Source organism: Schistocerca piceifrons, chromosome X (genome assembly GCF_021461385.2).
Source record: "Schistocerca piceifrons isolate TAMUIC-IGC-003096 chromosome X, iqSchPice1.1, whole genome shotgun sequence".
Classification (NCBI taxonomy): Eukaryota; Metazoa; Arthropoda; class Insecta; order Orthoptera; family Acrididae; genus Schistocerca; species Schistocerca piceifrons.
The window spans coordinates 382,100,196-382,124,697 of NC_060149.1; the positions used below are offsets into that span (position 1 = coordinate 382,100,196).

Genomic DNA, 24,502 nt, shown 5'->3' on the forward strand with positions numbered 1-24,502 from the left:
AGCTCTCGCATATCATCACTGCGTAAGAATTCAATCATTACCGCAAAATATTCTGCTACTTAGATGGCTGTGGAGAGCCAAGAGTTCCATCGTGTTAAAACTGGAAGAGGAAAAACCTTTGGATTTCTATTTTTTTTCTTTAAGAAACTGCAAATATAAATGTTTCCTCTTTCTGGTGTATAAAACAGCACTCTTTAAATAACTGATTGTAGTATTTAACTTATTAAGTTCGTTGGAATAAATGTTAGCAATTAGATTAATTTTATGTGCCCAGCATTGAACATGGATTAAATTATCACCTATTATTGTTCATATACCTAGCACTGTCACTCGCTACTGCCTTAACATTATCATACTGTATATTATATGTTTGAAGAGCCCTCAAAATAGCACAAGCACATTGTGTCAAGTTCGCTGCATCGAGAACTTTTGCACTTGCCACAAAAAGTTTCTGCTCATTCCAAGCTTCAGTAGTTCTCAACAAAACAGCAAAAACACAACGGCCTCTTCTGTCAGTGGTCTCGTCTGCTACTATAACATCTATCCCTGCTAATTGTTCCATTACCTCAGTTTTCCTTTGCTATTGTATTGAAGGCACAGTAGTCCCTCATTGTTTTAACACATGGGATGTTACCAGCACCTAAAAAGAACCTTTAAAATAATATGATACTGTACAAGAGCAAAATGGGGGGGAGGGGGGGGGGCAACTGGGGTAATTGTAACACCAGGTTATTAGAACAATGGCCTATAAACAGTCAACCAAGCAAGTTAAAGGTACCAAGATGATGATGATGTGGATTTGTAACAATCAGCTCTTATGCCTGAATTAATACCATTATTGACATCATAAATAGTCATGGCAACACAACTTCCAGTTTCTGTATTACAGAAATTAAGAATAAAATAAAACAGTATTACACAGAGGCCTAAACTTTCTCCATGTTTCACTTTAAAATGTTGTGAAATGTGATGTGCTGTACCTAAGACATTGAAAAGATCCAAAATACACAACCACAAAACATCAATAATTACTCCATTTCTCTACTTTGAAAAAATAACGCATATTGAAATTCAATTTTCAACTTTTTAAAGTCGCAGCAGAGACTGTTTAATTTTTTAACCATTTACTTTAACTTTAAAATGCATTACAGTAACTAATACCACAGTATACTGCCATATGTAAGATAATCAGTAATCTTTGTTCATTTTAAAGCCTTATTATTGTCATTTGTATTAAACTCTTCTTTGAAAATCAGAAATTTTTGTAAACCTTCACTGAGCTGAGAACTTTGTTAAGTGATGGCACAACAAACTGCTCTTTTTCATTTTCATGTCTGTCAACCATGTGTTGGCTTTGGAGGTTAGTTAAAATTCGTTCTTCACTTGCTGAGGCGTATACAGTAAGATTTGTGTCAACCTGGGCGAAGTCCTTTATTTCACAAGTTGACAAATATGGAAGAAGTTCTTGCACTAATTCTACGAGAGGAATGTCATCCTCATTATCCCTCACCTTGCGATTGTGAAAAAGATCTGTGAATCTAGCATGTTTAAGAAATTGGCAGTTGTCTTTTGAGTGACATTTTCCCACGTTTCCGACATAATTAAAACTGTGTAAGGAACATTGAATACTTTTTCCTCACCTTATTCTATATTTTGTTAACATTTTCATCAGGTGAAGTTTTCTGTATTGCATTTTCAGAGATTTTATAACTCCTTGGTCCATTGGTTGTAGAACTTAAGTGACGTTTGACGGTAAAAACATAAGCTTTATGCACTGCAGATTGTCTATTGCTGGATGAACAGGGAAGTTATTGATGAGGAGAATAATTGTCCATTTCTTTTGATATCAGCTGAGGGTCCCAGTTATGCAACCACTTTTGAAAAAAGTAATACGTCATAAACTACATTTAAGGAGTGAATGTTTATAAAACAGACTTTCTCGATTTTCTAAACACCAAAAACTTTTCTGTACTTGATCCTGTCATATTTGCAGCAGCCGTAGCTGTTATTCTTGTCTTAGACATTTTCCCAATCAAACGCTGTTCACCTTTAAATTTCAGTTACTTAACTGGTTTCATGTTGTAAAACAAGTCAGTTTCATCTGCATGGCATATATCATCTGGCTTGTAACCATCACACTAAACAGGCCACTTATTTGATAGCAACTCATTTGTTAGACCATCAGAGATAGTGACAACTTTGCCACAAATTTTCCCAGCAATAATATCGTGGTGAGCTGAGAGACATTGTACCCAAGGTGTAGAACAATTGAAGTTTGGATTTCCCAACAGACAAGCAAATTCATTAGATTTTGCATGAAGAGGTGGTCCATTGATTGGCACATTACTCGATTTTTGCTGCTAAAACCATATGCACTTAATTCCTTCATAGCTCTGCAAACTGAAGATAAGTCAGGTGATTCCCCCTCTACCTGTCCCACTACATCACAAGAAGCAACTACAGTGTGTTTTACAAAGTTATACTGACCATCCACAGTGTGCCTTATGAATCACTGGGGATGCAGTATGCAGACATGCCCGGGGATGTTTAATTTTCACAATGTGCATTAATACTACAGGGATGTGTGGTAAGTGGCTCCACTCATTGTAGTCCACTCTCTAAGTGCCAGTAATTCCTTAATGGAAAAAGATTTATACAGTCTACCAATAACACAGAGAAGTGTAGTAACTTTCTAATCATTCATTGACACACCACCAATTGACTTTAACACAATGACGTGGCTTTCAATATGCTATCAATGAGAGACAGCAGTAAGGTGCCACATTTATCAATCCAATCCCTTCCCCACCAACACTGCACAGGTCACTGTCAACCTCACAGTTACATATTAAACAATTCTCAGCCATCGATTACAGGAACATATTTTACATTAAAGCTCACACAACTGCAAATATACTCATTCACTAAACAAAATAATTCTACTATACAGGGTGTTACAAAAAGGTAATGCCAAACTTTCAGGAAACATTCCTCACACACAAAGAAAGAAAATATGTTATGTGGACATGTGTCCAGAAACGCTTACTTTCCATGTTAGAGCTCATTTTATTACTTCTCTTCAAATCACATTAATCATGGAATGGAAACACACAGCAACAGAATGTACCAGCATGACTTCAAACACTTTGTTACAGGAAATGTTCAAAATGTCCTCCGTTAGCAAGGATACATGCATCCACCCTCCGTCGCATGGAATCCCTGATGCGCTGATGCAGCCCTGGAGAATGGCGTATTGTATTACAACCGCCCACAATACGAGCACAAAGAGTCTCTACATTTGGTACCGGGGTTGCGTAGACAAGAGCTTTCAAATGCCCCCATAAATAAAAGTCAAGAGGGTTGAGGTCAGGAGATCGTGGAGGCCATGGAATTGGTCCGCCTCTACCAATCCATCGGTCACCGAATCTGTTGTTGAGAAGCGTACGAACATTTCGACTGAAATGTGCAGGAACTCCATCGTGCATGAACCACATGTTGTGTCGTACTTGTAAAGGCACATGTTCTAGCAGCACAGGTAGAGTATCCCGTATGAAATCATGATGACGTGCTCCATTGAGCGTAGGTTGAAGAACATGGGACCCAATCAAGACATCACCAACAATGCCTGCCCAAACGTTCACAGAAAATCTGTGTTGATGACGTGATTGCACAATTGCGTGCGGTTTCTCGTCAGCCCACACATGTTGATTGTGAAAATTTACAATTTGATCACATTGGAATGAAGCCTCATCCGTAAAGAGAACATTTGCACTGAAATGAGGATTGACACATTGTTGGATGAACTATTCGCAGAAGTGTACCCGTGGAGGCCAATCAGCTGCTGATAGTGCCTGCACACGCGGTACATGCTACGGAAACAACTGGTTCTCCCGTAGCACTCGTCATACAGTGATGTGGTCAACGTTATCTTGTACAGCAGCAACTTCTCTGACGCTGACATTAGGGTTATCGTCAACTGCACGAAGAATTGCCTCGTCCATTACAGGTGTCTTTGTCGTTCTAGGTCTTCCCCAGTCGCAAGTCATAGGCTGGAATGTTCCGTGTTCCCTAAGACACCGTACAAATGTACCGCGCCACGGCTATTGCCCTGTGCTAATCCATACATCAAATGGGCATCTGCCAACTCCGCATTTGTAAACATTGCACTGACTGCAAAACCACGTTCGTGATGAACACTAACCTGTTGATGCTACGTACTGATGTGCTTGATGCTAGTACTGTAGAGCAATGAGTCGCATGTCAACACAAGTACCGAAGTCAACATTACCTTCCTTCAATTGGGCCAACTGGCAGTGAATCGAGGAAGTACAGTACATACTGACGAAACTAAAATGAGCTCTAACATGGAAATTAAGCGTTTCCGGACACATGTCCACATAACATCTTCCCTTTATTTGTGTGTGAGGAATGTTTCCTGAAAGTTTGGCCATACCTTTTTGTAACACCCTGTATAAACATGAGCTCATGAGTCTATTTTTGTCTACTCACATAAGATAATTGGGCAGGAAATACTGGTGAGGTATACTGAAAAGGAAGCAGTTCTCATGGTAGGGGGAGTAACCTCACAGTTACGGAGAATAAAGTTTCACTCTAGCAGTGGGTGCTATGGATGCAGATGAGCTGGCATGGTTATCAAAGTGGAACAGTACAGAACCCTGTCCCAGCTGTTGTTTGTATAAATTCTGTCCATATGCATTTCTTACGTTAGTATTATTAGTACCAAACATTGCATTACATGTGGTGTTAACAAACGTCCTGGAAAATAAATTCTCCAAGGACATCTCCATGCACTGTGTTGGCAGTAATTGATAAGGCAAGCTGTGGAAGCATTGGTATAGCTACCTGAAACACCCTGTAGCTGTTTCTTTTGACATTGAGAAATAGCAAGATTGGGGACTCACCTGCTCACTCTTCAGTTTGCAGACCCTAGGAGGGGGAAATGTATGACCATGTTCTGGCAACTGGCCTTCCCTCATGCATCTACTCCCCCCTCTCCCCTCCTCCTCCCCCCCCCCCCCCTTTCAATTCCTCGACTCCGCCCATCCTGCATCCACTCCAATACACTCCCAAGAACACAATTTATTCCTTAATACAGTTCTACCCCCTTAGATGTGGTATGCACATTTAATATTTGTTCTTAACCCACTTCATTAACACTAAGCATTAATTTTATTCCAGTAAATACTATTTTCAATAATTTGCAATTTTTCTATCACCTGTAACGTGGAAACTAGAGAAAAAATGAATAAGGCATTTATTGTAGGAAATTTAATGTGATTTAGTTTTATACTGGGAAACATTTGTTGCTAGAAGCTCTGGCTTTAGAGTTAGTCAAGAAAAACAAAAAGTGACCTTCATATGCCCTCTACACTAACACTCAGGATATTTAGTATGTTGTTCATGGCAGTCCCATATACCACTGTACAGAAATCTGCAGCTTCATGAATTTTGTCCCCTAATTTTCCTTCATTGACAGAATTACATGCTGCACTTCACATGCACACCCTGGGACAGGGTTCTGTACTGTTCCACTTCGATAATCATGCCAGCTCATCTGCATCCATCTCAATGTCCTGTAGCGGGGATACTAAATCCCTCTTCCATGAAAAGCCCACATAGGGCTGGAAATGACCTGGCTTCTGCTGCAACTGCTGTTGTAAAACTGGCTAGGGCAACACATCCCTCAACTACAGATGGACCACCAAAGGAGGCAATGCCAATGCAGCTAGCTCCACTGGAAGGGTGGAAGATTGTCGAGGCTGGGGTTAGTCCACTGCCATTCATGAGATCAGGGACTCGACCACTGGCAAATGAGAGGAGGGGATCTTTGGAACGCTAGGTCCATGGGCTTCAAATTGACAGTCAAGGGTGCAATCTCTTCTCATGCCCCAGTCTGCAGTTGAAGATAGGACGGTGACAGGCATGGAAGGGGTGGCAGCAGGTGTGCATACTGCCACAAATGGAGGCCTTCCACAGGACCAATCCTGTGACCGTCCTCGCTGCTGGGGCAGTGGCAGAGGCCCTGCTGGTCGGATTCGAATGATGGGTCAGCTGTTCCTCACAGACAGCCACCACGAATAAATACTGACATTTGTGGCCCACCAGTACACCAGGTCCAATTGGCAGCCCTGTGATAAAAATGAGGGGACTATGACTGTTGGGAGGCATGTGATTTTGGGTGCAACAAATCCAAAAGTACTTGCAGCTGGTGCCCATGCGAATGCTACACTGGTCTGCACCTGTTAACTGGCATCACCTGGTACGTGGCAAGCAAACTAGACAGTGAGTAGTCGCGGAATGAGTCATATGAACTTTTTCATTGGAGTTTCAAATGTGAATCGCTCCACCTTCAGATTGGAAGCTGGGTGAAACGGGGCAGTAGTGAGATGCTGAATACCATTCATTGCATATGCAGAAATCTGCTAACTTCCACAAGACAAACTGCTGACCATTATCAAAGACAAAGGGCCAAGGAGAGCCCGTGGTAGCAAAAGTGACCTACAACACCCAAATAGTGGCTGTCTGCATTAGAGATCAGAAATGAGCTTTATAAATTTTATAAATTTGCCAATGGGTCCTGTGATATCATCTCCGAATCCACCATCTCCATACGCTTGGAGCCTCGGCTTGCGAGTCTTCCCGCTGCCCGTTCAGAAGTGTGTAAACATGCCGCTTGAATCTTTTCAGGTACAAGTGGACTCTACCAGCATAGAAAGGAGAGAGGGTGTACACTAGTATAACTGAAGACTCTTGCCATTGCCGCTACACACACAACGGTTGGGCATGCCGATCATCTACACATCCTCATATAAATTAAAGTCCCCACAGCATTTTTCTGCCTGTATGTGAGGGATGATCTCGGAAACTATTCTGGGAATTTTGAGACCGTTTCACTAGTAGATAAACTGATTCATGAGGAAGGTCTGTGTATTGAATTTATTACCTCTAATCGTAAGCCAGACAACTCATCTGGCTGTAGAAACTTACTGTTATCTGTGTGAATCCAGGGTGGGTCATCGCTAATGGTGTAGTAATAGTGAAGGGTTAGCAGTGAATGTTATATTTGTTGTTGTTGTTGTTGTTGTGGTGGTGGTGGTGGTGGTGGTGGTGGTGGTGGTCTTCAGTCCAGCTCTCCATGCTACTCTATACTGTGCAAACTTCATCATCTCCCAGTACCTACTGCAACCTATATCCTTCTGAATCTGCTTAGTATATTCGTCTCTTGGTCTCCCTCTATGATTTTTACCCTCCACGCTGCACTTCAATACTAAATTGGTGATCCCTTGATGCCTCAGAACATGCCCTACCAACTGATCACTTCTTCTAGTCAAGCTGTGCCACAAACTCCTCTTCTCCTCAGTTCTATTTAGTACCACCTCATTAGTTACATGATCTCCCCATCTAATCTTCAGCATTCTTCTGTAGCACCACATTTCGAAAGCTTCTACTCTGTTCTTGTCCAAACTATTTATCATCCATGTTTCACTTCCATACATGGCTACACTCCATACAAATACTTTCAGAAACGACTTCCTGACACTTAAATCTATACTCAATCTTCTTCTTCAGAAATGCTTTCCTTGCCTTTGCCAGTCCACATTTTATATCCTCTCTACTTCGACCATCATTAGTTAGTTTGCTCCCCAAATAGCAAAACTCATCTACTACTTTAAGTGCCTCATTTCCTAATCTAATTCCCTCAGCATCACCTGACTTAATTAGACTACATTCCATTATCCTCGTTTTGATTTTGTTGATGTTCATCTTATATGCTCCTTTCAAGACTCTGTCCATTCCATTCAACTACTGTTCCAGGTCCTTTGCTGTCTCTGACAGATTTACAGTGTCATCGACGAACCTCAGTTTTTATTTTTTCTCCATGGATTTTAATTCCTACTCCAAATTTTTCTTTTGTTTCCTTTACTGGTGTGGAGCCGTCTGAATTGGTCAGTGTGTTGACTGCAGTTGAAAATGGAGAAATTCAGTTTCATGCTGTTACTAAACATTTTCTTTTGAAATGTTGTACTGCTGCACAAATCAAAACATTTGTATGAAGTTCACAGGGACTCTTCTCCATCATTGAAGACCATTTACTTTTGTGTTAATGAATTTAAATGTGGTAGGATAAGCACTGAAAAGAAAGCACACTCCAGCCGTCCAAATGAGTCACCACAAAGGAAACTATTGACAAAATGAGTCGCCACAAAGGAAACTATTGACAAAATGAGTCGCCACAAAGGAAACTATTGACAAAATGAGTCGCCACAAAGGAAACTATTGACAAAATGAGTCGCCACAAAGGAAACTATTGACAAAATCCATGCTGTGGTACTGCAAAGCCATCGAATAAAAATACCTGAGATTGCTAAAACTGTAGGCATCTCAACTTGGTGAGTGCATAGTATCCTGCATGGAGAATTGACTAACAGGAAGCTGTGTGTGAGGTGGATGCTGTGATTGCTCACAGTCAACCAAGAGTGCACTTGGTACAACATTTCAACACAATGTCTGGTAATGCTTAATCACAATCCACAAGACTTTTTGTGCTGATTTGTGACGGTTGATGAAACCTGGATCCATCATTCCACACGATAGTCAAAATGGCAGTTAAAACAGTTGACAAAGGCTGATGAAAGTACACCATTGAAGGCAAAGACCATTTTGTTAGCTAGTAAGCCGACGGCCACTTCCCCGCCAGGAAAAATACCAAGATTATTTGGAAAAGGAAGACCCATAACTGGACCCTATTGTGCTTCATTGTTGGATCATTTGAAACTTGCATTGGCTCAGAAAAGACCAAGGTTGACACACAAAAAGGTGTTCTTCGACAAGGATAACATACCATCCCACACGTCAGTGATAAAAATGATGAAAGTGCATGAACTGGGCTTTGAATTTGTTCCTCATCCACGCTATTCACCAGACTTAGCTCCAAGGGACTTGCTCCTGTTCTCTAACTTGGAACTTTGGCTTGCTGGAAAGAAGTTTCATCAAACGAGGAAGTGATAGTTGCAGTCAACAAGTATTTTTCAGAACCTATTTTTTCGATGGGATGAAAAAGCTGCAGGATTGTTGGACCAACTGTATATATCTCAAAGGAATCTGTGTTGAGAAGTAAGGTGAGTTGTTTATGAAACAAACATTTTTTCTTGATTTTTACCAGACTTAAGAAACAACACTCAGATGCTTTTTCACGGAATTCTGTTCTGTGATTACCTACCTCAATATCTGACATTTCGCTGTTGGTGCAATGATTAAAAGAAGGAACAGTAATGTTTTCTCGTATTAGATTCAGCATTTCAGCCTACTGTACCATCTTTAGTGTTGATACCACTATGACCACTAATCAAAAACTACTGTGTGTTCATTACTTTTTCATTGTTATGCACCACTTATTTTGCAGTTTGTACCTTTTGAAACTAAGATATTTATGGTATATTTCTGTTGTCACAAAATTCTTAGTATGAGTTATTTATTTGCTCAAGGATCCTTTTACAGTGCTATGTTGTGTGTCAGCTTAATGTGTTGGATGAGAAGTCGACAGGTGGCAGGCTGTGCCTTTTTGAAGAAATTGTCCTGAATCAAAATTACTGGATAGTTTTTAAATTATTGTTTCCTGTGATGATTTTCAGATACAACGAGCATTGACCAAAGATGTAGGCTCACTTTTCACATGTGAAGAATCTTCTGATGATGGAAATGACTTATTATATGGCCTGTTGGGTTTGGAGCTGACAAATATAAAGCCAAACTATGAGGCAATGATTCGTGGTGGTCACTTGAAGATCACAGATTCTGGAATTCAGCCAGGTATTCATAGTATTACTGTTAAAAACGATTAAAAAAATATCTCTACTACTCATATTGCAGAATCATTCGGAGCTATGTTACAGATGTTATACACTGTGTAATCAGAAGTATCTGTATACCCCCAAAAACATACATTTCTCATATTAGGTGCATTTTGCTAACACCTACTGCCAGGTACTCCATATCAGCGACCTCAGTAGTCATTAGACATCGTGAGAGCAGAATGTGGTGCTCCATGGAACTCACGGACTTCAAACTTGGTCAGGTGCTTGGGTGCCACTTGTCATACGTCTGTACATGAGGTTTCCACACTCCTAAACATTCCTAGGTCCACCTTTTCCAATGTGATAATGCAGTGGAAACGTGAAGGGACACATACAGCACAAAAGCGTACAATCTGACCTCGTCTGTTGACTGACACAGACCGCCAACAGTTGAAGAGGGTCGTAATGTGTAATAGACATCTATCCAGGCCATCATACAGGAATTCCAAACAGCATCAGGATCCACTGCAAGTACTTTGACAATTAGGCGGGAGGTGAGAAAACTTGGATTTCATGGTTGAGCGGCTGCCCATAAGCCACACATCACGCCGATATATGCCAAATGATGCCTCACTTGGTGTAAGTAGTGTAAACATTCGACGATTGAACAGTGGAAAAACATTGTGTGGAGAGATGAATCATGGTACACAATGTGGCGATCGGATGGCAGGGTGTAGGTATGGTGAATGCCCGGTGAACATCATCTGCCAATGTGTGTAGTGCCAACAGTAAAATTCGGAGGCGGTGGTATTACGGTGTGGTTGTGTTTTTCATGGAGGGGTCTTGCACCCCTTGTTGTTTTGCGTGGCACTATCACAGCACAGGCCTACACTGATGTTTTAAGCACCTTCTTGCTTCCCACTGTTGAAGAGCAATGCGAGGATGGCAATGGCATCTTTCAACAAGACCGAGCACCTGTTCATAATGCATGGCCTGTGGCGGAGTGGTTACACAATAACATCCCTGTAATGGACTGGCCTGCACAAAGTTGTGACCTAAGTCCTATAGAACACCTTCGGGATATTTTGGAATGGCGACTTCATGCCAGGCCTTACCGGTCGACATCAATACCTCTCCTCAGTGCAGCACTCTGAAGAACGTGCTGCCATTCCCCAAGAAAACTTCCAGCACCTGATTGAACATATGCCTAGAGTGGAAGCAGTCATTGAGGCTAAGGGTGGGTGAACACAATATTGAATTCCAGCATTACCGATGGAGGGTGCCGCATACTTGTAAGTCATTTTCAGCCAGGTGCCCGGATACTTTTGATCACATAGTGTATCATGTTCATTCTTGGTACAATAAAATACAGTTATGAGCCAAAACAATGACTATCTTTGGAACATGCAGTGATTGTGCATGCTGTGTATTCGATAAGACCATGGTAGTTTTCAGGGGTATGTGCATTTCCTGTAAATTATGGGCCAGTGGTTTTTGGATGCAGAACTGATGCTCAATAGTGTCCTAGATGTGTTCCATTGGGTTCAGAGCAGACAGATTTGGTGACGAAGACATCATGAGTTGACTGTCGTCTCCTTAAACCGCTATAGGATTTTTCTGGCCTTGTGACATGGACAGTTATCCTGGTGGAAGACGTCATCTTTAGGGGAGGACATCAAATTTATCTAGACATTGACAATTGCAATGCAACAAGAAACATTATTAATCTGATCAGACAACATTTCTTTTGATCCATAATCCAGTCTTTGTTCCCATGCCCACTTCAGTTTTAAGTGGTGGTGTTGTAGGGTCAACATGGGAATACATATGGGGCATCTGCTGTGGAAACATTGCTCGAATGATTCCACATCTCTCTCTCTCTCTCTCTCTCTCTCTCTCTCTCTCTCTCTCTCTGCTCTGCTCTATATATGTTTCTTACTGCATTAAGTGTGCACAATGGAACCTGTTGGCATTCAATCGCTTGGTGAGCAGTGGTCAGTGTTTCAATTCATCAGTGTAGCATCCAGCTATGTGGATATGATTACCAGAGTACGTACACTCATTGTAATAGTGTCCTTTGCTCTCAGTTCTCATTATTGGATGATCCAAAAGTAATAGAAAAAGAGAAAAATCAATAATACAGAAATCATCTCAGTAGTGTGGTACTGTTGTTATACATTGAAAAACTGTTCTTAAGGAGCACCTGTCCTTCATTATTTGAACATAAATTCTTGTTGTGGCTCTAGCTTCTATACATGACTGAATGTTGATCTATGAAAAGAGTGTAAATTTCTGCTGTTGCGAATACTGAAGTTAAATTTTGTTAATTTAGTGATTGTTAGTGTAGTTAAGTCTGTTTCAGCAAGGATATTACCTTAAAGGTCTTACAGTAAAGGTTTAGTATCATAACTTTGAATGGGCAGGCGCAGCTTACTGTTTTAATGAATTTGGTCTACTACTAAGGAAAAGAGTGGTGATACAGTACTCACTGAAAGTGATACAAAAAAGTCTGAAGGCGTAAGCTCTTTGCAAGAAGCATTGGGCCCAGGACATTGGTTAGAGTTTTGCACTATGTTGACCATTGCACCAATACAAAAACAACAGCTTCTACACCACAAGAATGAAGGACAAATGAAATTTAAAGTTGTGGTGTATCGTTAAAATAGTTGGTATTTCAAATCCTGCTCTTGAGACATCCTTTAAAAAATCAGAAAGTACAGGAATTGAACTTAATTTTCCTGCAAATATGAAATAATGCTTACTTGCTGCCTTGCTGGCAGATGTGATGCACAGGAGTGAAGTCGAAAAAGATGAGGAGACTGGTGACCTTTAGTTCTTGTTTCTTTAGCTGTAGAAATAACTTCAACTGTTGAGAGAGATGGAGAAGAAAAATAATGTGGTAGTAATGGAGAAATAAAAATTTGGAGTAGATTTTGATGAGACTGGAACAGAGCTGCAGGTTCAAGAAAATAAATGGCAGTAGAAGAATCAAGTGGCAGCTTTGGATGACTAACAAAGTTTTTATGTTTAAACGTAACCTGTTAATTTATAGTAGAGGGTGCCATCAGCAGAAGAGGAAATTGAATACTTCTGTCACATAATGTTGTTTCCCTTTGCACTTTGGTAGAACAATTTCATACTTAACAACGAAAACAGTTGTTCTTATACATTGCCTGACAAAAAAAGTGAAGCACCCAGAAGACATAGTTGGATGTCGCTGTAACTTCATGCACATACACCATCATTGGGTACTTAACCTTTCATTACGAGGGCCGTATTTAGCTGACACCCATACATTGTTCTGTGTGTACGAGCGCTGTAGTTTGCTGGTGTCCACGCCGTGCTCTGTATGTACGAGTGCTGTATTTAGCCAACATCCACACGCTGACCTGTGTTTACGAGTGCCCCAGTTTCCCGGCATCCACGCGCAAATGTGTGTGTGTAAGAGCAATGTATATACACAGTGTCAGCATAAATCTTTCTTCAGGCATTGCAGGAGACTGGAAAACAGTTATTAATTTTTTCAAGGTTTGTAACATTCATTTGAAAATTGTATTTGTAGCTATGTTAAGTTTGTTTTATAAAATATTTTACCTCCCTTTCAGAATGCTACAGAGGAGGTCAAAAAGAATTCTGTTCGCTAACGGATTCACTGATTCAGAAAATGATTCAGATAATGAAAATCAACATATTGTTCATCACATACAAAAACTAAGAAAAGAAGAGCTGCATGTAGTACTTCAGAATCAGAAGCGGAGAATATTGAACCCATTAATAGTGACTGTGAAATATGGATGTAAAAAATATTCGTGCTTGTAAAATACAAAAGTTTGCATCAGAAAGTTCAGGGACTAAAGTAAACATAACTAGATAACGAAAATCTTGGGTTACTTTCAGCTTTTTGTCTCTGAAGATGTCGTAGAGTTAATTGCAAATGAAACGAATCAGTATTGTTCTTGGAAGAGTAATAGTAACATAAAAAATTCAGAAGGAACTGGAGTAGCTGAACTACATTTTTTTGCCATATCATCTTTATTTACGTGCAACAAGAAATTATCTTGAGTAAAGTACTGAAGTAAAGACAAACTTCTGCATTGCGATATTTTTCAGAGAAGTGATGGCTAGAGACTACTATTTCAAATTATTACGGTTGCTGCATGTCTGTTCTACCAGTGATTGATTGTACAAAATACGGAACGTCATTGATTTATTAGGAAAAAAAATTAGTTATTTCAACCATTCCAAAAGCTGTGCATAGATGAAAGTTTACTGTTATATAAAGGGCGGCTGTTTTTCAAACAATACATCCCGTCAAAAAGAAACAGATTTGGAATAAAATATTTTGTTCTCTCTGACTGGAGACAGGATTTGTGCTGGATCATCTACCCTGGTGGATACCAAAAATAAGGATTTTGGAAAGTCAGGAGCAATAATTGAAGCAGTTATGAAGGCCTATTTAGGAAAGGGCCATACCGTTTACGTAGATAATTGGTATTCCAGTCCAGATTTATTTAGAATGCTACACAATAATTGCACAGATGTGTGCAGGACCATAAGAAAGAGAAGGAAAGAAATGCCTAAAATTGATGAACGATTAAAAAAGAGGAAGGACAGGCAATGTCTTGATAATGCAAAAACTTAATACTCAAAGTGGATGGATAAAAAAGAAGTCTGAATGCTTTCTGCCATGCACTCAGATGAATTTGAGACAGTTGTCAAGCATGGTGGGAAAAAGTTATCCAAAAACATATATGCGTTTTGGACTATAATAATTCAGTGGGTGCATTTGATAAAGCTGACATGGTTATATGCACTGTGGAATCAACACGCAAATCTCTGAAATGGTATCAGATATTTCTTTCACTTGCTGGAAATTTGTGTGTGGAATCCCTATTGCCTTTATAAAAATAGAAGAGGAGAGAACTGGTATCCACGGCAAAATTTCAATTGCAGTTAATCAGGGAAGTACTGGAAAAGTATCATCGAAGTATAAAACATCAACATCCAACAGGCAATGATCATCCACTGAGGTTAACAGAAAGACATTTTCCTTCGCTTTACAAATCTGTAGGAAGAAACCGAAATAGAAGGTATGTTGTTTGCAGTGCAAATGACAGAAAACAAGAATCTAAGTACGAGAGTAAAAACTAATGTGGGCTTGTGTGTTGACTCTTGTTTCCAAATTTATTATCATATTGAATTACATTATTAAGAATCTTTTAAATGATCCTAAATTGCATTTTTATTTGTAATACTTTTAAAATCTCCAAATATATTATTATGTAACACTTAAATAAGGTAACCTGCGCAACAGCTTACAGATGTGCAATGTGCACAGTTTGCGGCACACTGCAGTGGTCAATGGTGCCACTGCAGCAGAGTAGACTGCTGTAACGAAAGGATTAAATGATTAGAGTTGCAGTTTTCTCTGATGGGTAGAACTTCCACCAGAGCGTGTTGATATGATTCATGTTTAGTGATATTAGCAGTCCTTGTACAGGATATAAGGGTCATGAACAGTGCCATACGTTGAATGATCACTGAAGGACACACGGATGCTGCATATCCATGTGGGACAGCATTATTAGCACCTGACAGTTGGCCTCCATTTGGCTGGTTGGTTGAATTGTGTAATATCCGGATTTTTTTCAAATGTGACAGTGACACGGTGCTGGACTGCATGGGAATGTGAAGACAGGCATATGCATTGTCAAGGTTCTGGTGGACCATGTCTTACCACCATCTATATCTACATTTACCTAGATACTCCGCAAGCCACCGTACGGTGTCTAGCGGAGGGTACCATGTATCACTAATAGTTATTCCTCCCCTGGGGCACTCGCAAATAAAGAGGGGGAAAAACTACTACCTATAGGCCTCTATATGGGCCCTAATCTATCATATCTTATCTTCGTGGTCGTTACGTGCAGAGTATGTTGGCAGCAATAGAATTGTTTGACAGTCAGCTTCAAATGCAGGTTGTCTAAATTTTATCAGTAGTAATCCTTGAAAAAGAACGTCACCACCTCTCCAGGGACTCCCATTTGAGTTCCCCAAGCTCCTCCGTAACATGTTGTTCAAACCTACCGGTTTGAAATCTAGCAGCCTGACTCTGAATTGCTTCAATGTCTTTCTTTCAATCTGACCTGGTACGGATCCCAAACACTAGTAGTACTCAAGAATAGGTTGCAACAGTATCCTATATGCGGTCTCCTTTACATTTGAACCACACTTTCCTAAAATCCTCCTAGTGAAAAGAAGTTGACTGTTTGCCTTCCCTACCACAGTTCTCACATGTTGATTCCATTTCCTATTGCTCTGCAACGTACGCCCAGATATTTAAATGACTTGACTGTATCAAGCAGGACACTACTAATACAGTATCTGAAAATTACAGGTTTGTTCTTCATAGCCATCCGCAATAATTTACATTTTTCCGAGCTGGCTGCCATTCATCACACCAACTAGAAGGTTTGTCCAAGTTACCTTGTGTCTTCCTACAATCATTCAACTTCGACACAGAACCGTACATAACAGCATCAGCAGCAAACAATCACTGATTGCTGCCCACCAAATAATTTATATATGCAGAAATCAACAGCGGTCCTATCACACTTCCCTGGGGTACCCTTGTCTCTGATAAACAACCATTGCTGAGGACAACGGACTGGGGTCTATTACTTAAGAAGTCTTAGAGCCACTCTTACATCTGTGAACACACTCCCTATGCATGACCTTCGTTAACAGCCTGCAATGGGGGCACCATGTCAAATGCTTTCTGGAAATCTAGAAATATGGAATCTGCCTGTTGCCCTTCATCCATAGTTCACAGTTGTCGTGTCCCGACACAAGACGGGGAAGTTAGGGGGCTTGTGGTCATTCTCCAATTTCCAAGCAGTGAGGAACAAATGCAGGAAGACAAATTCCCAGTGAAGGCAGGATGATGATTTGGATCAGCACCGAACACTGTCACAGGTCATCTACGGGATATACAGATTCTGGGACTCGACAGGATGCTTGGGATGCTTGCAGCAGAAGACTCGTGGAATTCAGGATCTGATTGACACTATTTATTGGAGATCAGACTAACTACTGTACTGAAGGCTAATTCTAAACATTAAGAAAAGCAAAGGGGGCAGTTGATTGCACAACAGAAGTCAGCATCTGAAGCCACAGGGGCAGGTGCTAACAGAATTGGTGAACACTCACAGCATGTTAAGTACAAACTTGAGAGCAGCACTTCAAGTGAGAAAACAGACATGTCAGAGCTTACCAAGGCTGGCCACGAGCAAAGTGGAGTCGGTGTCCCAGTGATCTCACTGAGAACTTCCTCTGATTGCAGAAACATTGGATTTTAAAGAATCGTGGCAGGGCACCATTTCTCGCTTCCTGTAGTCGACCCACCAATCCATTGGAACTTCCAAGTTTTGGCCAACCTGGTGAGTCATTCTGCACCTCCAGGGTGCCTCTGGCCAACCACATTTAGATTCTTTCCCTACTCCTACTGAGTAGGTAAGGATGCTTCTGGGTTTTACATTAACAAACTCCAAGTTTGGTGTCAACAACATTAAAGTGAAAGCTAAATTTCACTGTGACTCCTATTATGTCCAGCAACAACAGTGTTTCACAGCACTGGTTCCCACCCTCCATCCTTTAGTGGGTGGAGAATGCTGTAGTAGCCCTGTCACCTGTGTGAACCCAGACGTTGCAGTTCTCAGGAGGAAGTATTAAACTAGCTGCCTCTGCTGAGACATGCCTTTTCATGGCCATCTTATACAGTGACACCTTATGACAGTGTCTAGGTGGTGGATGGAGTTACCAGTTAATTCTCTGAAGTGAAACTTCTCCCGTGGGACAGCTGCCCAGAGTGTCTGCAATTTGTAGACTCTGGTGTTACTATTCATCTTTGCACTGTCTCTCTGAATTTCTACCTTGGAGTGCCCTTAATGGCTCCAAATAGCTTTCAGCGTAACAACGTACAAGTCCTTATGTTGTCAATATATGACACAGTACATCACGTGAGAAAAGGGCAACCTGAGTTTCGCAAGAGTGACGCTTTCTAAAACCATACTGATTCACAGACAAAAGCTTCTCAGTCTCAAGAAATTTCATTATATTCAAACTGAGAATATGTTCGAAACATTCTGCAGAAAACTGAAGTTGGGGATTTTAGTCTGTAATTTTTTGGGTCTGTTCTTTTACCCTTCTTATATACGAGTCACCTGCACTTTTTTCCAGTCGCTTGGAACTTTGTGCTGGGCGAGAGATTTAAAATAAATGCAAGCTAGGTAAGAGGCCGAGCCATAGCGTACTCTCTGTAAAGCCGAATTGGGATTCCATCCGGACCTTGGGATTTATTTGCTTTCAAATCTTTCCGCTGTTGCTCTAGCCAGGGATGCTTATGTCGTCTGTATGGGAGTGTCCACAAGGGATGATCGCCTTATTATGCACCAACTACATCCTAACCCTTTCCCTCTGTGCCTGCCATCAGTGAACAATTAATAGACGACCTGCAACATTGTATGTCATCCCACACCATTTTTTGGAGACTAACAGCAGCTGGACTGTGGAATTACTGTCCCATGCATCGGCTGCCATTAACAATTCACAAATGGCTGTGTTTTGAAGTGGTACTGTGACTGGCAAGCATGAACTGTTGATGGCTGGTGTCTATTATGTTCAGCAATGAATTGTAATTCTGCATTGCCCCAGATTATCATTGTCAGTGAGTATGGCGGTGACCTGGAGAGAGGTCCCATTCTTCCAGTGTCTTGAAGAGGCATGACAGTGGAACACCTTGAATCATGATGTGGGGGAGGGGCTAAATGGGTATGACTTCAGGTCACAGCTGGTAGTGATTTTACTCTGTTTTGTAATCACTGAAGTCTTAACCCGTCAAGTTACATTGTATTTCTCCCTCCCCCTCCTTGTCCTTCACTTTTTTGCCGAGCAGAGTACATTGCAAAAATAGTGTAAGCTTTTGTTGTTAAACAAAATACAACAAATGATTTTAGGGTATTGAAGCAACCAAGGTACTGAATAGTTCTTTGCAGTTTTTCAACTTCTTAGCACTAGCAAATTAATTTACACTTGTTGATACAGCTGCCCCACCCCTTTTTTTTCTCATTTGAGAACCCAACTGAGTAACAGTTATTCACACAGGAACTATGCATTATTATGGAAAAACCACGTTGCATCAGCTTATGGTGATAGTACAATACAACTTAACCATTAATTTCATAATGGCCTTTTTGTCTTTTATGAAATCTACAGAGAGGGGTTTAAATGTTCCTGTTCTCTTGGCCTGGCAGTCATTAAGATGCAGCCTAGAGTAAAGCATGGAAGATTTGTTTCTCCAGACTACCGAACTACTTCCCTTGGAATTGCTGAGCAGTGCTACCTTTGGGGATGTGACCCTTGTGGAGAGCCAGCCATGAAGTGTCAGGCTTGGGCTGACTCCAGGCAACCAATAAAAAACTTGTCTGGTGCTCTTCAGGATGTACTAACATTCCATGATAATGATCTATCAATCCTTGATGGACTGTTCCTCAGGACTCATTTGAGCTTCCTTCCAACTGTCAAGGTGAAATTAAGTGCCAAGAATAATATACAGAAAAGTCTCTGTAAGGAGGTGTGTTCAGTACTTTTAGAACACAGTATTGTTTTCATTAGACTTTGTTCCACCATCAAATTTGCAAAATTCCTATGTTTGACCAAACAGATCCATTTTCAGATCTAAGTAGCTTTGTATACAACTAGTAAAATCTGTTAAAATGTATGTTCAACGTTAAACAGCAAAACTTGTTTGTATATGCATCCAGGCCTTCTTTATGGATGGTCTGAGGACTATGGAATGGATATATCAGCAGTAAAGTGGATCACTTTCATAATATGCGGCTCCTCCCCCACACCTGGACACAGTTATGGAGTTCAAACAGTGAGTTGGCTGCTCAGGATTCACTTGTCTATGCTGAACATTGTTTAGAGCTAATTTATTAATTTTCAGACATTACAGGGTTTTCCTTGTTAACTGGCATGATGTAGCTTGGGGTTTGTTGATAGCATTAATGTTTGGTCCAATTTCTCTTCTTGCTAATGAAAAGGAAGTTGTGGTTGCCTTACAACTGCACTTGGGGAAGCATGTATTTGTGATTATGGTGTTGATTTGTGTTTGAGTAGGCATGTCAATTTTGATGATAGGTCTTTTAGTAGCTGAGGTGAAGGGTGCAGTGAATGAATGTGGCCAGGTGCTTCAATTTGTACCTCATTGTAAGAAACATACTAATAATATTTACTTTTGATACCTTCTTTACCTCCTGAACAACTCTGCAGGTTTAGCGTGTTGTTACATAAACACTGGAGCAATTACAAGTCCCTGAAATGAGCACATTGTCATGCATCATCAGCTGTCTTGGCGCACCTTTCACTTGTTGTATGTGCATTACGTGTAAACAGTGTGTACCCATTACTACTGGCATTCAAACAATGCAAAGGGGTTGGTACATACGAAGACACTTAAGTGATGGTTGACGAGTCTAAAGTTAAAGTAAAGGTGGTAGTATTTTATTTTTATTTGTTTATGTATTTATTTTATCATTGACACTTAATAAATCAGATACCCCTTCATGAGACCATTCCTCTTGTGTTAATAGCCATGCTATTTTGGCATGAGAACAATGTCTTTGCTGGAGATGAAGGAATTATGTTTCTTCAACAACAACTGGGTATTCCCCACTTTTTTTTATTTCAGAATGTTTTCTGCTGGGCTGTCTATCAGAGAAAGCTGCAATCAACTTCAAGGTTGATTTAAGGATTTTAAGTTTATAGTGAGCCCTTTGAATGTTGGAAGATGACACTTTGTTGAATGCCCTGTCTATCCTTCTGTTATAATTAATTCATTTTGATAAAGATGTATCTTGTTACTGTTGATGGATTGAAATTCAAGTCTGTATTACTCTAGAAAGCTAGTGTACCAAGCTCACTGAGACCCAATTCACAAAGAAGTGAATTGCCCATGATAGTGTCAGTGGAACAAAGTTGTAATTCCAACTCATTATGAAAAAATGTTTCTCATGATTCAAGTAGCCAAAAAGTTGTAGCTGTATGTTAAATATTTGGGAATTCTAATGTAGTAAGCAAACATCTCATCAAAACTGGAATGTTTTGATTGTAACACATTTTTTGAATTATTTTCACTTGAACGTGAGCCTAAATATTTCAGATATAGAGGGGTATTAGAGAGGTATGTTCAAAATATTAGGACAATTTTCGAAAATTTGATCATCTGTAAATATTTCACTGCTATAGACCAGAAATTCCTTGTCACAGGGCACAGTTGTGTACCATGCAGTAGAGATTTTTCCTTTATAGAGAGGAACAAAGGATCCTTTCATGTATATTATTCAGACAATTGGATTCCCTTCATTGCTAATGCCAAAGACAATGGTTTCCTTGTCTCCAAGATGGAATCAAAGAACTTTAGGGATATTAGCGCACAGGACCAAGGGTGTTGTATAGAAGCTCATTTAAAGTAACTGAGTATGTTTGGTTAAAATTTCAGTTGATGACACTACTACACAGCAGGGAAGAAAGTGATAGCATCCTGCAACCTTGGGTTTCTCAAACCACTGCAAAGAAGCCAAAATGTGGGAAAAGAAATCTGCTGCTAAATAACATTTCAGTTTTCCCTGTCTTGTATCATAAAGTTCTGCCAATAAAAAGTGCCAAGAAGAAAGTCTTACTTAAGTCTTACTTGACATATGCCAATATATCTCAGCTGAAAAATGGAATTTCTGTGAGCAACTACCAAATGAATAGTGGATTTACATGACTGACTGGCAAGATCCGTTGATTGAGAATAGAAAATGTAATGCTGACTGTCCATGTTTAATGTAATTGCAGCAGGAATAGCATTAAATATTTCTGTATGTTTTGCGGTTGCTGCTACTTTTGCAAATTTGTACGCAATAAACATTGTGTTTTGCCCAGAGTCATTGCACTTTCTCAAAATAAGGTTTCAGTTTCTGCAATAAGTATTACAGAAAAGTGTGTGTTTCAGCAGCACACCATCGTAACTGCACAGATACAATGTTGTTCATCCAGTAACATAAAAAAGGTGCTTTTTTCCCAAAGATAACGTAAGCAATTATGTAATAGCTGTTCCAAAAATGTTACTGGACGATGTTTTACCATAGATTCTCTGGTTGCATGAAGAAAGCCCAAATAAGTAAGCGGAAAACAGTTTTTCTGTTCTCCTGTAAAATTTACTATTTGTTAATTACAACATTATTCAGTGATTGATTCAATTATGCATCATGTACAATATTATTAATAATGAGATGACTTACTGAACGAAAGCGCTGGCAGGTCGATAGACACACAAACAAACACAAACATACACACAAAATTCAAGCTTTCGCAACAAACTGTTGCCTCATCAGGAAAGAGGGAAGGAGAGGGGAAGACGAAAGGAAGTGGGTTTTAAGGGAGAGGGTAAGGAGTCATTCCAATCCCGGGAGCGGAAAGACTTACCTTAGGGGGAAAAAAGGACAGATATACACTCGCACACACGCACATATCCATCCACACATACAGACACAAGCAGACATATTGTTTGTGTGTCTATCGACCTGCCAGCGCTTTCGTTCGGTAAGTCACCTCATCTTTGTTTTTATATAAAATTTTTCCCACGTGGAATGTTTCCTTCTATTATATTATTAATAATGAGATTTATTGGATAATCTGTTGTGTTTAGTTCTCCAGTGATGATGTGCCTGCTTTATCTTGCACACTGCAATTGCAATAGCCTAGATTATTATGATCATATAATCAAGGATACTTTTCTATTGTTTAGCAAAAGTTTGTTAGACTCTAAATCATTTTGACACTTCAGATTAATTAAAACAACAGTACACAACTCGTATGCCTCTGCTACATGGCGCTTCGGTTCGCCACTCTCGGCTGCAAATGGACGTGGCATAGACCACAAAGCAATGAGTCTCAGTCATGCCACCTCTGTGTGGATTGCTTCATTTGTTAGTGTAGAGATGGCATGAAACAGTACCATGACTGCACCTAATGTCTGCACTGCACCACTTACGTGTGAATTCGGCCTTTTATGTTTGCAGTTTTAATTAGTGAGCCAGTTGACTCACTATAGGATTTTTGATTGTGAGAATAATGATCTATTTGCATCTCACAAATATCTTGGTGGAAAAAGGTCAATCCATGAAAATGAGTGATTTTCTGAATGACTTTTATATTAGCTAAAATATTAAGGTTTATTGAATTGTGCATTTGTGTAGTTCAAGCAGGTACTGGAGTGAAAGGTCGGAGCTCAAAAAGAAAAGTTTCTGACCAGTCTTCTAAGCGAGGGAGAAGTGGTGGTGATTCAGCAGCGCCAAAGCTTCCGGCACATGGCTATCCTCTGGAACACCCGTACAACAAAGATGGTTACCGTTATATTTTAGCTGAACCTGACCCACATGCTCCATTTCGGCAGGTAAATGGATGAAGTGGCTATTCGTTCAGTACTGAAATTATCAGAAAATTACTTCTTGCTCTCCAAAATACATGCTTGAAGGGATGGAATTTTTTTTTCTAAATAAATGTACATAATAACTGAGACATCCCGTTTTAGTTGCAGTTAAAACACATCAATTCAGAATCTATTGCTGTAGTAACAGAGGGTTACAAAGTTTTGTATATGTAAAGTGCAAGAGTTTTTGTAACTCACAAGACTGTGTAAAATGATGATCAGTTATGTATTCTTAAATTTATAGTAATATAGACTCCAGTATCGAGATCTGGTGGTTTGCTGTGGACACGAGGAAGAATGCATAATATTCTAAAATTAAAGTCTTCATGAGATAAATGTCAAGAGTTGCCAAATGCTTGTCTCAATAGTTGCATCTTGTTCTAGGAATTTGATGAGAGTAGCGACTGGGCTGGTAAACCAATACCTGGATGGCTTTATCGTGTGGTCAGCCCCAGTACAGTGTTGTTAGCATTGCATGATCGGGCACCACAGCTTCACATTTCAGAGGATCGCTTGGCTGTCACTGGAGAGAAAGGCTACTGTATGGTTAGAGCAACACACTGTAAGTATTAATCAGCAAGCAATATGCCTGTGCCACTATGCAAGTATGACTCTTTGAACAGAAAATGTAGAATGAGGAAAAAATGTAATAAAATCACTTTTTGCACACAAAAATTTTGAAAATTGACAGTTACAATCTGCACATGTGACTGGAACACCCCTAGTACTAGAGATGGCTTAGCATTTCTATGATGTGTTTGCTCTTACTATGTGAACCTGTAATGAAATGCTTTGCTCTTCTTGGAGTTTTCTGTACCTATTTTCTCTATCAATCCTATCTGGTACGAGTCCAAGACTGACGAACGATATTAAAGTTTTGACCAGACAAAGGTACTGTAAACTACATCCTTCATGCGTGGACCACACCTTTCTTTCTGACATCTTCCTTATCAGTAATTAGTTTAATGTGATCTCTCCACTTCAAATACTCCATATGTTTGCTCTTAGATATTTTATGGATGTGATGCTTCCATTGATTCTTCTGCACTTGAGCAATCACACAGTAATGAGTGTCTTCCTATTTATACACAATCTGTTAGATTTGTTTATATTGAGGGTCAACTTCCAATCCTTGCAGCAAGTGTTTATC

The 24,502-nt window shown here is 40.0% G+C and overlaps 1 protein-coding gene across 2 annotated transcripts in view; it reads left to right on the forward strand.

Moving 5' to 3' along the window:
- LOC124723116 (set1/Ash2 histone methyltransferase complex subunit ASH2-like) overlaps window positions 1-24,502 on the forward strand; it is a 199,982-nt gene that overhangs the window by 93,011 nt on the left and 82,469 nt on the right. For both annotated transcript variants that reach the window (XM_047248300.1, XM_047248299.1), the window contains 3 exons: window positions 9,654-9,831; window positions 23,120-23,316; window positions 23,737-23,914. In XM_047248300.1, coding sequence (XP_047104256.1) covers window positions 9,654-9,831; window positions 23,120-23,316; window positions 23,737-23,914 — 553 coding nt within the window. The remainder of the gene's footprint in view (window positions 1-9,653; window positions 9,832-23,119; window positions 23,317-23,736; window positions 23,915-24,502) is intronic.